Genomic DNA, 15,358 nt, shown 5'->3' with positions numbered 1-15,358 from the left:
ACCCATCTTTGCCTGCATGCAAAGTTTAAAAGCACTGGGTCCAGAGACCACAGAATATTTAAGGCATAAACGACTGAACTGAAAAATCTCTTTTTTAACAATGTTTTTGTTGGAAATTAAATTGTTACTGGAGACCTGTCACAATGTGGAGGGCAATCAAAATTGCAAAATCCTCTTTCTTCCATTAAAGATAATTAACCTAATGACTACACAAAAATTGACAATGAGCAAGCACTCTAATCATTGATAGCTGGTACACGGGTCTACATATCCTTCTCTCCACTTGTAAGGTAATGAGGATTCACTAAGAATGTCTGGATTGAACTAAATCCTATTTAAAATGTTGATTACTGCACTTGCACTCATAAAATTGTAATATGCTATTCATCCTCATGGAAAAATCCCAGACTTTAAATATTAATTATCCTACCCATTAACTATATAAATTTACAAAATTAAGTTCTCTGAACTTCACCTTTTCATGCACTAACGGGAAGAACTACTTCCTGGGTTAAATGAGATAATGAAGCAAGTTATAAACTAAAAAGTACTTGCTGAGTGCTCATGACTCCTTATTGTGGGTTACCAGACAGACCAAAGAAGTTTTAGAAATGAATAATCATTTATTTTGTTTACCTATATTATAAACAGCTTAAATTTTTTAAACTTGTAGAATAACAAATAGGCTTTCCTGTGTGTGCTCAGTACTCAGTCACGTCTGATTCTTTGCAATCCTATGGACTGTAGCCCATATCAGGCCCCTCTGTCCATGGGACTCTCCAGGCAAGAATACTGGAGCGGGTTGCCATTTCCTTCTCCAGGGGATCTTCCAGACTCAGGGATCAAATCTGTGTCTCTTCCATCTCCTGCATCGGCAGGCAGGTTCTTTACCACTAGAGCCACCTGGAAGTTTTAATATTTCATTAATGTTCAAGGTAAACTTAAAATTAGTTTAATATTTAAAAAAAATAAGCAGTTGATATTTTAAATTGTCTAATGGAGCCAAAATCTGAAAAGCATAATGATATGTTTAATTTTTAGAGCATTTCAGGCTGAATGCAAGGCGAGATTCCAGAGTCATCAACAAGGCCAGGAGTCGTGGACAAAGCACCCCTTTTTGTGTGCACATCACTTGGGCTTTGTCAGAGTGATTTAAGGCTGTAGGAGGCTTGGATCACTCATAGGGAATAGGACGGCAAACATTTCTAGAATTTTCTGGAATGTTTGAGCACCATGGCTTTTAACTATTTCTAATTTCTTAAAAGGGTGCCAAAGATTCTGACTTCCTAGGAGATATGGAACATCAAACTCCTTAGAAAGACTCTGCTCGGCTGGCAAGGACAGAACTTCCAAGACACTGAACCCTTCACAATTTTACTGCTTCAGTCAGAAGACCACAGGATAACGGGATATCTTTAGCTGATTGTTGTCATCGTTCAATCGCTAAGTCGTGTCCACTCTTTGAGACCCCATGGACTGCAGCACGCCAGGCTTCCCTGTCCTTCACCATCTCCTGGAGCTTGCTCAAACTCATGTCCATCGAGTCAGTGATGCCATCCAATCATCTCATCCTCTGTCATCCCCCCCTTCTCCTCCTGCCCTCAATCTTTCCCAACCATCAGGGTCTTTTCCAGTGAGACAGCTCTTCACATCAGGTGGCCAAAGTACTAGAGCTTCAGCTTCAGCATCAGTCCTTCCAATGAATATTCAGGATTGATTTCCTTTAGGAATGACTGGTTGGAGCTCCTCGCTGTCCAAGGAACTCTAACACCACAATTCGAAAGCATCAATTATTTGGCACTCAGCCTTCTTTATGGCTCAACTCTCACATTTGTACATGACTACTAGAGAAACCATAGCTTTGACTAGAGGGACCTTTGTTGGCAAAGTGATGTCTCTGCTTTTTAATATGCTGTCCAGGTTTGTCATAGCTTTTCTTCCCAAGGAGCAAGCTTGATTCAGACACTGATGATGGCTTGGGTCTTTTTTTTTTTTAACATTTTTATTGCTGGTAATTTATTTTCCCATATTAGGCCTCTATTTCAGTACCTCTGTGAGATAGGATCTGGTCTCTTACAGGGTTCAAGGCTCCATTCTGCCCGACAAATGGAGATCAGAAGACAGGGCTAATCTAAATGAGCATGGAACTAAAGAGCCTTCAGCCACGTCAAGTCCACTGAAGTCCAAATAAACCCCACAGCCCTTCTCCAAAAAGGGCCTCGGTGGAGCGGCCAGGCTGGCGGTGTGAATGTGTCTCCTGTGTGGTCTGCACACCTTCGAAGCCTCTGTGGAGCTGGATGGCCGGTGGGCCTGGGGCGGCTCTTTCAAACCTTGGGCAACCCTCGCCAGTCTTCACGCAGCATCTCTCCAGAGAGAAGATGCGATCTAGAAGTTCAAGTCCATGCAGCTATAGCAGCTGCTCCCAAGATCACAGAGAGACAGCATCAGCTAGCTCACCACCAGCTAGCTAGAACCTGGGAAAGACCTCGTATGTGGAACGTATCACTGAAATGCAGATTTACAACAAGCCCAAGAACGGGAGGCTGTGTAGCACTGCGGCCATTCACTGGCAACTTCAGTGCAGCGGGGGTGCCGTGAAGATCAACCGTCCAGGACGCAGGCCGGGCCTCCCGTTAGGATGGATGTCTTCCGCTGCCATCGCCGTGGTCCCTGAGGCGAAGTCTTCCCAGGGAACAGGCTTCTTGCAACACTGGTGTTTAGGGGCAGGAGTAAGCAGTTCTACCTGGTCACCATATTGTGGTCACAGGAATACTGGTACAGGGTGCACGTTTGTACAGAAAAGCAGTGGAAGCCATGCCAGAGGATTTCTGTCTGTGGAATCCTGAATGGCCTGGCCCCTTAAGAGTTTGTTAAACCTTCTCTTTCCGATCACTTGAGCTCTTGTGATGGCATAGTTTCTGGACCTAGCTGGGAGGCAATTCATTGTTTTTCATATCTCAAGAACCCTATTCCAAGGCCACATACTTCAAAGATAGGGACCTGTTCCTGGAGGCTCTTAAACTCTTTCAAAATATAGTATCAGTGACCAGTTCCTTTTACTCGCCACTATAAATATCCAGAATCTAGCAGTGCCTGATACATACAGTAAGCTTTTTTGATAGGGTCAGTCGCTCAGTCGTGTCTGACTCTTTGCAACCCCATGGACTGTAGTCCGCCAGGCTCCTCTGTCCATGGAATTCTCCAGGCATGGAGAATGGAGTGGGTTGCCATTCCCTTCTCCAGGGGATCTTCCTGACCTGGGGATCTAACCCAGCTCTCCTGCACTGCAGGCAGATGCTTTACCGTCTCAGCCACCAGGGAAGCCCCTAAGCTTTGGATAACTATTTGCTAAATGAATGAATGAATGTCTAAGGGCAGTTCTGAAAATGGAGAATCGGGGGGAATGTGGCCTGCGGTACAGGTTGCAGGTTTCTGGTCCCGAGCACCATGTTCCTCCTGAGTCAGCGCTGGGCAAGAGGCAGGTGGTAATGCCAGGCACAGCAACTGAACACGGTACCCTGCCTGGACCTCCAGGCACACAGCTCTCTCAACGACGAGAGAACCTTCCCGGCCTTTTAGGGGTGTCTAGTCACACAACAACAGGCTCTCTTGTGAAACGGATCTGGACACCCATGGTCTGATTATGCAACCAAGCCCGGGTTCCCAGAGCTCCTGAGCTGCCAGGATACTCAAGGACATGCTCAATGGTTTACTTGAGAAAGTCCATTTAAAAGATGTATGGAAGGTTACTAGTGAAGGTGGAGATCTCAGTAAACCTATCTGATAGGTTCATGGAAGGGTACTAATGAAGGTGGAGACAAAGGTAGAGTTCTCCCACCCGCACCGCATTTCCAAACATTTCAGTCTAGCTACAAAAGGACCAATGTTTTCTTACCTCCTAGGACTGTGGCTTATGAAAATGTGAAAAAGTATTTTGTTGTACTCTTGAAAAAGATGTGTATCACTCAATGAAAAGATTAACATGATACACCCACAGAAACAATGCTATTTCATTTCTAAAGGCCTGGTGTCTTTTATAGAAAAACAAATACAAATTTCAAAAAATGTAAAAATCATCAGAATCATAATATAAAGTCTAACCTAAACTGTATATGAATCGATTTTAAAAGCAAAACAATAGCCACTCCAATTGCATTAATGTGGTATCACTTTGGTGGTGGTGGTGGTGGTGTAGTCGCTCAGTCGTGTCCTACTCTTGTGACCCTATGGACTGTAGCCTGCCAGGCTCCTCTGTCCATGAGATTTTCCAGGCAAGAATACTGGAGTGGGTTGCCGTTTCCTTCTCCAGGGGATCTTCCCGACCCAGGAATCGAACCCAGGCCTCCTGCATTACAGGCAGATTCTTTCCCAACTGAGCTACAAAGGAAGCCTGTGGTATCACTTTAGAGTACAAGAAAATATTTTCATCAACATAGACATTAAAATAGTTTCATCGACATTACTTTCAGACATCTAGTAATTATGTGGAAATACTGCAATGATCAACATAAGTGAGGATCATGTTTGTAAGGCTTATTGTTGGTATAAAAATAGTCTGAGTCATAATGTATAGATGTCAAAGAAGGATATACATATTTATGGGTATATTATAATCCAACACCATGGGGGGAAATTAGGAAATTGTGCTCTCTAGGCTAAAACTTGAAATAACACCTTTCTAAAAACTAGAGTCTACAAATATCACTCACTCCTTCAATAAGACCTATCCATTCATTCATTTGACAAATATTTACTGTCTTTCCCTTCTGTGTCTGGCCCCGTGTTAGCCTTGGGGATTCAGTGGTGGAAGAAGACAGTCTTTGCGCCTAAGGAAATCTCAGGCTCCACCATCTCCTTAGCCCCTACCCACATACACACACCACGAAATAGTCTCTTCAACAGCAATCTTGAGGAAGGTCCCTTAGCTCTTGCTGTGTGCGATGAGACAGAGGATGCACACTGTCCAGCATGAAGTCCAGCCATCTCTATAGCCCTCACCCCCTGCTTACTCCCAACGAACCCTGAGGGTGGAGAGCCCTGAATTCTAAACCAGCTGTGCACAGCTATCAGTCATCCAACCTTGAGAAAGTCACTTCAGCTCTCTGAACCTGAGTCTGCCCTGAGCGCTCTCTTCTTGAAGGCCCCTTCCAGATCACATGGAAGCAAATGACTGGAGATTTCTAATAATGGGCAGAGCCGTTACCTCACAAGAGGCTTGTTCTATCAGATGACACAGCAAGTTCTCTCCTTGTGTAGAGCTCAGATTGTCCCTCCACGAATACAGGATCTTTGTCCTGTACACCAAACCTGCCAACTGTTTCTTATACATAAACGCATGCTCAGATGCTCAGTCCTGTCCAACTCTTTGTGACCCTATGGACTGTGTAGCCCGCCAGGTTCCTCTGTCCACGGGATTTCCCAGGCAAAAATACTGGAGTGGGCTGCCGTTCATCCAGCTCCAGGGGATGTTCCCAACCCAGGGATCAAACCCACATCACCTGCATTGGCAGACGGATTCTTTCCCACTGAGCCACCTGGAAAGCCCTCTTATACATAATAATCCTTCAAATACTAAACAGATGTCACATTTTCCCAAGTCTTTAAAATAAAAAGTGCCCTTTAATGTCAATTAATCCCATGATTCCCAGACCTTTTTTTTTTAATATTAGCTTTTTATACTATTAGTTACCTGCTTTGTTATGAATCTTTCTATTTAAAGTGCTGCCTTCACAATAAAATGTAGTGCTCTAAATCTGTGGTACCACCACCAAGCACCTACTGCACGTCGAGTAACACTAAGACTCTGTGATTGACTTGGCAAAGAAAACACAATTGAACAAGTAAAAACCAATAACAGGAATACTATCTGAATCATACTCGTTTAAAAATCTATGAGAGAGAGACAGAAGAGCAGAGTATCAAGAGTACAGATCAAGGGACTTCCCTGGGGGTTCAGTGGATAAGAATCCACCTTCCCAGGCTGGGAAGGAGAAGGGTGTGTCAGGCGACCCACACGCCAAGGGCCAACTAAGTCTGCCCACCGCAGTTAGAGCAGCCTGCCCATGCAACAGAGAGGCAGCACGGCCGAAAAAGAAGCACAAATCAAGGCCTTAGAACCCAGATACGTTAGATGTTAACTTCTCTGTCTCAGATTTCTCACTGTAAAATGGGAAGCATACTAGAACCTACATTACAGGACTGGTGTACAAAATTGAATGAGTGATGAGATCAGTGATCTTATAAAACAGTTATAAGAGGTACACAGCAGACTGCAAAGAGAGAAAGTGTTACTCGCTCAGTCGTGTCTGACTCTTTGTGACTCCTTGGACTGTAGCCCGCCAGGCTTCTCTGTCCATGGGATTTTCCAGGTCAGAATACTGGACTGGGTAGTCCTTCCCTTCTCCAGGGGATCTTCCCATCTCCAGGATCGAACCCGAGTCTCCTTCACTGCAGGCAGACTCTTTGCCATCTGAGCCACCAGGGAAGCCCCATGCAGCAAACTAAATATTATCTAATAAAGCAGGCAACTTACTTTTCTAAGTGATTGTACATCAACTTGTTTACCCGAATACCTGTTTTGTGATGGGCATTCAAAACTGACAGAAAGAAAACAGCTTTTTGCTATTTCCACCTAACTAAAGATTGCGTTGTTAATAGACAAAAGTAAACTGACACTTCCTTAGGTTCAAAGGATGTGACCTCTCTCTTAAGAGAGAAGATGAAGTGAGTTACATCAACAGAGAGAAAGCTAAGGGGAAAACAGGATAAACAGAAAGTAAACGTGAAAGAAATAAGTTCTTAAAAACATCTTCCCTTCCATTAAAACTCAGCCTGCTTATTTTGACCGTACTGTGAGAGCACCATTTTCAGGACTTTACGTACCGTTATGAGTATTCCCTCTATTGGTTTGCTTTCATGTCTCCTTTTAAGAACCTCATCAGAAGAATCATAGTCTAATGCTAATCAACTTTTGGTCATGTTTACATGACCATGGCAAGTGACCCAGACCTAAAAGGACTCTTTGTTCCAGTGCTCATTTAGTTCTAAAAACAAGTGTTGCCACATGGCATCTGTTTCCATACAACTGAGTGAGCCGGCAGGGATGTAAAATAGCCAGGGGATCTGAAACACACTTGGAGATCACTCACTAAAAATGCCAAGGGTAGTTAAATAAATTACCTTTGTACCTCTTTCTTGTTTAAAAAAAAAAAGCTTTCTTTACAAACTTCCATAAAAAATTTCACCAACGTCAATACAATCATTTCTTTAAAAATGATGACTTCTTTGTTGAAGGTTTAGCCTAAACTTCATTAAAATTTAAAGAAAACAGTCATTTGAACAGTACACTTTGAAAGCCTGATGTATACCACACCACTGTGATGGCTTTCAAATCATTAAAAAGCTTTTCTTTAGCAAAGAACATTTAACCAACAAGGAACAACTGTATTTTCATTCATTACAAAATGGTCCCTTTGCCTAATAATATAATATGAGATAAGAGTGGAAATAAATCTTCACAACATCTCTGAGAGACAGGAAGGATGGAATGTTTTCTCAAGATAAAGTTTGTCCATATTCTCTTTCAAAATCCCCAAACTTTTAAAAGTTGGCAATACTGACACTTGTGAAGGGAATCAAGGGATAATTAAGTTCAAGGGAATGCTAAACAGTAGTCCCCAATATGTAGGGCTTCCCTGGTGGTTCAGACAGTAAAGAATCTGCCTGCAATGCTGGAGACCAGAGTTCGTTCCCTGGGCCAGGACCATCCCCTGGAGAAGGGAATGGTTACCCACTCCAGATTCTTGCCTGGAGGATTCCATGGATGGAGGAGCCTGGCAGCCTACAGTCAGTGGGGTCAAAAAGAGTCAGACACAGCTGAGAGACTAATACGTTTACTTTTCACTTTCAGAGGTAAGGACACTGAGCAGTTAAGGATTTAGAGCAGTTAACTAATTAGTCCGAGGTCACCTAACTAGACATGGCCGAGCCCCGACCCAAACCCTGATTGTTTGACTTTGGAGTCTAAGCACTGCACCTGGAAAAATCACCTAGTTCCAGAAAGAGCTGCAGATGTAGAGAATGGATGTGTGGACACAGAGGGGGACAGGGAGGGAGGGATGAATCGGAAGAGTAGCGTTGACTTACATTCAATACCATGTGTGAAATAGATAGCTAGTGGGATGTTTCTATATAGCACAAGGAACTCAGCTCAGTGCTTTGATGACCTAAAGGGGTGGGAGCATAGGAGGGAAGCTCAAGAGGGAAGGGATATATTTATACCTAGGGGATATATGTATGTGCTTAGTCGCTTCAGTCGTGTCCGACTCTTTGAGACCCCAGGAACCGTAGCCTGCCAAGCTCCTCTGTCCATGTGATTCCAGGCAAGAATACTGGAGTGGGTTGCCATTTCCTCTTCTGGGGGATCTTCCCCATGCAGGGATCGAACCTGTGTCTCTCAGGTCTCCTGCATTGACAGGTGGGTTCTTTACCACTAGCGGCACCCAGGAAGCCCTGGTATATGTACACTTACAGCTGATTCACTTAGTTGTATAGCAGAAACTAATGTAACCTTGTAAAGCAATTATGGTTCAATAGTAAATCAACAGAAGCTGGGTCTGTAAATGCCATGATTAGTGAGAAAGAGATGAAGAGAGCAGCGGATGTGAGAAGAGACAGAACAGAGGCAAAGACTGACCAGCCGGAAAGAAGCCCACCCGGCAGGAAAGCACTCTGGGATAGCTATCAGGGGAACTGCAGCCCCTTCCTGGGGGGCCCAGTGGGACCAAAGGGAAATGAGTGCTCTCCAGTCTAGTATCAGAAGAGCACAATCACACATAGCACAGAAGTGTTAGGGATAAAAAGGTTAAAGTGAAAATAAAACCCCAGAACACTATGCAAATGTCAATAAAATAAAGAAAATGAACGATTAAAAATAGACCAAAAAATTAAGAAAGTTTTATTGATCCCATAGTCAGAGAAAATGCCGTGGTAGAACTTAAACTGCAAATTAATTGTGAATGTTAACCTCAGTTCAGTTCAGTTCAGTCGCTCAGTCGTGTCTGACTCTTTGCGATCCCATGAATCGTAGCACACCAGGCCTCCCTGTCCATCACCAACTCCCGGAGTTCACACAGACTCACGTCCATAGTCAGTGATGCCATCCAGCCATCTCATCCTCTGTCGTCCCCTTCTCCTCCTGCCCCCAATCCCTCCCAGCATCAGAGTCTTTTCCAAAGAGTCAACTCTTCACATGAAGCGGCCAAAGTACTGGAGTTTCAGCTTTAGCATCATTCCCTCCAAAGAAATCCCAGGGCTGATCTCCTTCAGAATGGACTGGTTGGATCTCCTTGCAGTCCAAGGGACTCTCAAGAGTCTTCTCCAACACCACAGTTCAAAAGCATAAGGACTCATAAAATGCCAATAAGGCTGTCAGGAATTGGTCTTTTCTGTTCCCCAATCACATCACTGACAACTGTTCAGCATTAGTAGATTTTGTTGTTGCTGCTGCCTAAAGCAGAAGACACTTGCAAAACCAGAAATTCAAACACAGGTCAGAATTAGGCCAATGTGGGACTTCCCTGGTGGTCCAGTGGTTGAGACGCTGTCTTTCAACACAGGGTATGCGGGTTCAATCCCTGGTCAGAGAGCTAAGATCCCACACGCCTCAAGGCCAAAAAAACCAAAACACAAAAAAGAAGTAATACTGTGACGAACTCAATAAAGATTTTAAAAACAGTTCACATTTTTTAAAAATCTTAAAAAAAAATTAGTGCAAAGTCGTGTCACTAGTGGTAAAGAATCCACCTGCCAATGCAGGAGACGCAAGAGGTGTGGGTTTGATCCCTGGGTCGGGAAGGTCCCCTGGAGGAGGAAATGGCAGCCCACTTCCGTATTCTTGCCTGGAAAATTCCATGGACAGAGGAGCCTGGAGGGCTACAGTCCATGGGGTCGCAGAGAGTTGGACACAACTGAGTGACTAAGTACACAAGGTAATTAAAGAGTGTGTGTGTGTGTGTGTGTGTGTATTTAATTTACCATATCTATGTATTTCAACATCGTGAGACCTGAAGAAGAAGAATCCAGCTATCTTACGAGACCGACAGAAACTGTAAGATTATAAATAAGCATTGTTTTAAGTCACTAAATTTGTGGCAATTTGTTAGGAAGCAAAAGAAAACTAATACAATACCTGAGGCAATTTAAACAACCTCCAAAGCAAAACAATTATTCACTCTGGGGATTAAAGCACACGACTATTTAAAAGCAGTCCTCATGCAGGTAGGTCTTCACGATGCCTGCAGATCCCTTAACACCATCCTTGGGAGGTCTGTGTCCCCCCACTCCCTGCAGCATCCCCCTACTGAGCCCCAGCCAGCCTCGATGCCCGCTCATAACCACAGAATGAGTTAGAACACTCCCTCTAGAACCCATTTTACGAGAGCTTGACAACTGGGTTTTGGGGTGAAGCACAGCGTTTCCACTTCCCGTTTGCTAATTATAGATTTTCCATTTACTGTGTGTCCCTTGTCGATATATCATCCTTAGGGACTTCAAGGCAAGGAGGAGTGACTGAAGGGAAGCAGAATTTGACCATTTGCTGGATTCACCAAACTACACCATTAACCTCTGACACAAACTGGTCAAAATAACAGCATCAGCCAGCAGTCACTGTGACCCAGGAAGGTGGAATATTTAAATATTTAAAGACAGGGAGGACTGTCTTTAAACAGTCCTTGGAAACATGCTTGGAAACATATCTCTTATTCCATTTTATACCCTGCAAAGTTCTATTGAATTGACTTGCTATAAAATTCTAAGCAATCCACCCAACATTTTAGTCTCTGCATTTCTAGTTCAACAAACTTGAGACACAACATTGGGATGAGTCAAGAAATTTCCTAAAAATAATTCAACAAAAAAGTCTTCTCATACCCCAAATAAACTTTCATTTTATTCGTTAAAATCAACAAATACTTATGGATAAGGAGCTATGCCCTTAAATGTGTGACAGAGTCCCTATTCTCAAGGAGGTTATGAAAACACAAGTACTTAACTAAAAAAGGCAGAAAATAGTAAATTCTAGGAAAAGACACAACAGGAGACACCGCATGCAGTTGAAGGTCCAAGAAAGAGTTGTACAAACTATGTGAATAACCTCTCCCAAACCCAGGCTGTCCAAGTCCCTTTACGTAGTCCAACACCCTAGGTCTTGTCTTCACCTGAAGTTACTCCATCTTTCAAATCTTAAATTTTGGAACCCTTTTTCATATTAAACTCTGGATCCTGGTCAGGGAGAAACTCTTATCTGCAACCATCACTTTGAGTCTCCATGGAGGGGAAAAGATGCTTGTCTTGTTCACTCCCCAGGGAAGGCAAGTGGTTAATCTGATAGCTTAATTACCCAACCCCACCCTCACTTCAGAGGAAGGAATAAAAAGCAACATTTTGCCCTTGAGCCTCCAACAACTTATCAGAAGCTCTGTATTTACTGGTTACTGGATCCTGTTCAGCCATTAATAAAGTCAACCCTTATTCCTTATACTCTATTCTCAAAAACTGAGAACACAGAGGGGGAAGATGGATGAGTTACTGATCCCTGAAATCCAACAATCTGTTTCTTTCTTTCCAATATGCCCTGCCTGCGGGCTAAGTCGTTCAGTCATGTCTGACTCTGTGACTCCATGGACTGTAGCCTGCTAGGCTCCTCTGTCCATGGGATTCTCCAGGCAAGAATGCTGGAGTGGGTTGCCATGCCCTCCTCCAGGGGGTCTTCTCAACCCAGGGATCGAACCCAGGTCTCGCTGTTTCCTGCATCAGCAGGTGGGTTCATTACCACTAGCATCGCCTGGGAAGCCCTCCAATGTACCCTAGAAGTCATCAATCCTGGGCCAACTTAGCTGTTTTTCTTTACTCATCTTATAGAGAACTCTGTTGGCCTAGGAATGAAGAACATTTCTAAACTTAATCTCCAATCTTTGGCAGACACTCTCTACTACCTAGTAATCTTCTACTAGACTCTGTTCAGTGATAATTCTCATTTTCTACAGTAGCTCTTGCAAACCCTCCTGAACTCCTACTCATAGTATATATCCTTATCTTTAATTTCACTGAGAAAACAGTAGTGTTTGGTTTTGAAATATATGATCTTCCTGCCCACACCTTTACTTCCATAAACTTTCTGTGTCTTGTTCAGGGTTATCTTTCTTTCTTTTTTTTTTTTAATTGGGGTATAACTGCTCTAAAACGTTGCATAACAAAGTGAATCAGCTATATGCATCCATATATCCCCTCCTCCATGCCCCTTCCTCCCAAACCCCACCATAGCTCACCACAGAACACCAGACTGAACTCTATGCTGTAGAGCAGGTTCAGTATTCTTGCTAGAGAATTGATGGACAGAGGAGCCTGGTGGGCTACCGTCTATGGGGTCACAGAGAGTCAGACATGACTGAGCAACTAACACTTTCACTGTTCCCCTATATCGTAGGTTCCAGCTATCCATTTTAAAGGCTAACCTCTTAACCTGTGTTCTGGGTCCCACCCCCTGTCGTTTACTTGGCAAATACTCTCCATCAGTTACGCCCTCTCTCTCCTGAAGCTTCAAACTTTTGATCTAACACTTCTGTCCTCTGGTGGTATAGACACGCTCAAAAACCAGTTTTAAAAACCAAAGCAAAAGATCTATTACTACAACAACGGAACCAGAGCTGCCTCTTCGAACCTGAAAGTTCTTGGTGCTGTGTCCCAGCTCCTTATTTTAACAGCCAGGCTTTGGGATCAGGAATCCATGCTGCTTCTCTCTGCCTTCCCACTTGGCATCTCCATGTGCCTCGTGCACATGACCCTCCACTGCCACTGCTCCCACCAGTGTGACCGGATGACCTGCCCTGATTCCACATTCAACAGACGCTCTTCCTTTCTTCTTGGGCTTGACCTCTCTACAGCATTTGATGTGTGACAACTTCCGCCTTAATACTCCCTTCCCCTGGCTTTTCATAACATCACTGCCTCCTGCCGTTCCTTCTATACTTCAGAGTGCTCTCTCTCAGTCTTTAGTGGCCAAACCTTATGTTGTGAAGCTTTTCCCAGGATTCTATTCTTGGCTGTCCTCTCGCTTCTCAAACTCAATGGTCCCTGGGGAGGTGGGAGGGGGAGGGATGCACGCAGCATGAATTATCTCTCACGTCCATAAATCAATCAGACTAAATCTGAACTCTTGCTTCCTCTCCACCCCCAGCCCTACTTTCTGGAGCTCACCTCCATCATGGTACTGCCCTGCACCTGTCTGTCCTCCCTGACCTGCGTGCCTAGGGCATGAACACAACGCCCTGCTGTCTATGCTGGTGGCTTCCCAGAAGAGGGGCTGGGAGCCTGGATGGCGACAGGACCCAGAAAGAGCACCTGAGCAGACCTAAGGATGCAGCTACACAAAGTATCCCAGATGAACTTCACTCAGTTATACTGTGCATATCTTCAGCAGAGTGGTATATATATATGTATTTTCATCTCTGAATCTCATTTATTATGTTTATTAGTTCCTGGCACATGGTGGATCCTCAATTCATATTTAATTTGTATTTTTGTAATCAAAGAAGTACAAAAAGAATGGGATATCTGACATAAGCTTTGAAGCGTCGGTAGACTTTCCACAGCTACAGATGCAGGAGGCATCGTTTAAGTCAGAGGAAGCAGAAAAAGCATTCGGCTCAGAAAGAAATGCTGTATGGGTGGGACGCATACGGACAAGCAATTATCAGCAACACTAGAATGCAGTGGTAGGAGTTTATAGGGCTGTATAATGTAGTTACTGGAGAAGGCAATGGCACCCCACTCCAGTCCTCTTGCCTGGAAAATCCCATGGACAGAGGAGCCTGGTAGGCTGCAGTCCATGGGGCGCTAAGAGTTGGACACGACTGAGAGACTTCACTTTCACTTTTCACTTTCATGCACTGGAGAAGGAAATGGCAACCCACTCCAGTGTTCTTGCCTGGAGAATCCCAGGGACAGCGGAGCCTGGTGAGCTGCCGTCTATGGGGTCACACAGAGTCTGACACGACTGAAGCGGCTTAGCAGCAGCATAATGGAGTTACAGATGCAACCTGAGCCTATGAGGCCTTTGAAGCAACATGATTTGTAATTGAAAAAAAAATTAACTAGAACTGAGGACTCTTCTTGAAATAGCTGCCAAATGAATTACTTAAATGAGAAGAAATGAAGGTGTAAACCTTAGCAACTGGAGTAACAGTAGAAGAAAAAGAGAAAATACTGTTTTTAAGACCAAAGGGAAAAAAACAGACGTTGTGAATATTCAAGAACAGTGGAATCAGTTGAACTACTATATTTAAGGAGGTGAAATATTTAAAGCACTAAAATTAAGACATCCAAAATATATATATATTTAAAATATACATTTAATGGATTGGTTTGTTGACCCAAACAATCACGAATGGTTTGGGGTATTAGAATCTACAAGGTACTAATCAGGTTTATTGTCTTGGTGGGAATTCCAGCACACATGACGCGCAGCTGGCAACTGAGGAGGGCGTTCAGTGCAAGCTTTGCAAAGGTTTTTCTATAACGTTCGAGGAGGGAATCAGCAGAATAGAAGCATACCGTGAAGCTGTTGTTAGCGTTTTTCGTGCTTGCTTCAGCTACACTGGCATCTGAGAGGTCAACTTCATCAAATATCAGAGACTGTTAATGAAAAAGAACACAAACATATTATTTGAAAACCTAACTCAGTGCTCCTCAGTAATTTTTTTTTTTTTTTTTTACCATCAGGTCATGACCATGAAGCTATATCAGGAATTCGAAATAAAAAAAAATGATGAAAAACTTAAGTTAGTGATACTTTGTGAGTAAAACCAAACACATAAATTTCAAACTGTATAGGACTTTAGAGAAGCCCCCTGGTACATAGTCTCATTGCAAAACGCCCTGTGCTCTCCAGAAGCATCGTTTATGGGGAACCTATTAAGTGTGTGATATGCACACCTACTCACATACCCCACCATGAGAAGAACTAGTCCTGGCTCAGGTCACGGCCAGTTACCGAACCTTCTGAATGTTGCTGTCCTCATCTGTAAATGTGTTCTAATGAGACGGTGCATATGCTCTGCAAACATAAGATGACTTTCTTTATATACTCTTAAAAGTTTTATTTATATTCTTTTCTTTTTGGGGGGGGGGGCAGGTTCAATCACTTTTTTTTAGGCTGAAAAGCATTTTAATCAAAAAAGTTTCAGTGGTTAAAAACTCCATAGAATTAAAATCTTTAAAAATGGACCATTGAGAGATTAGGAAATTCTAGTCAATATGTGTATCCTTCCTACTTTCAGTCAACTGGTCCTCATCCACA

General features: G+C 43.4%; 1 protein-coding gene across 5 annotated transcripts in view; it reads right to left on the bottom strand.

Moving 5' to 3' along the window:
• The window catches only part of DGKH (diacylglycerol kinase eta), a 208,034-nt gene that overhangs the window by 96,197 nt on the left and 96,479 nt on the right, over positions 1–15,358 (bottom strand). For all 5 annotated transcript variants that reach the window (XM_027557145.1, XM_027557149.1, XM_027557148.1 and 2 more), the window contains exon 4: positions 14,614–14,694. In XM_027557145.1, the coding sequence (XP_027412946.1) occupies positions 14,614–14,694 (81 nt within the window). The remainder of the gene's footprint in view (positions 1–14,613; positions 14,695–15,358) is intronic.

The sequence above is a fragment of the Bos indicus x Bos taurus genome, chromosome 12 (genome assembly GCF_003369695.1).
Source record: "Bos indicus x Bos taurus breed Angus x Brahman F1 hybrid chromosome 12, Bos_hybrid_MaternalHap_v2.0, whole genome shotgun sequence".
Taxonomy (NCBI): Eukaryota; Metazoa; Chordata; class Mammalia; order Artiodactyla; family Bovidae; genus Bos; species Bos indicus x Bos taurus.
This window is presented reverse-complemented; position numbering and strand designations above follow the sequence as displayed.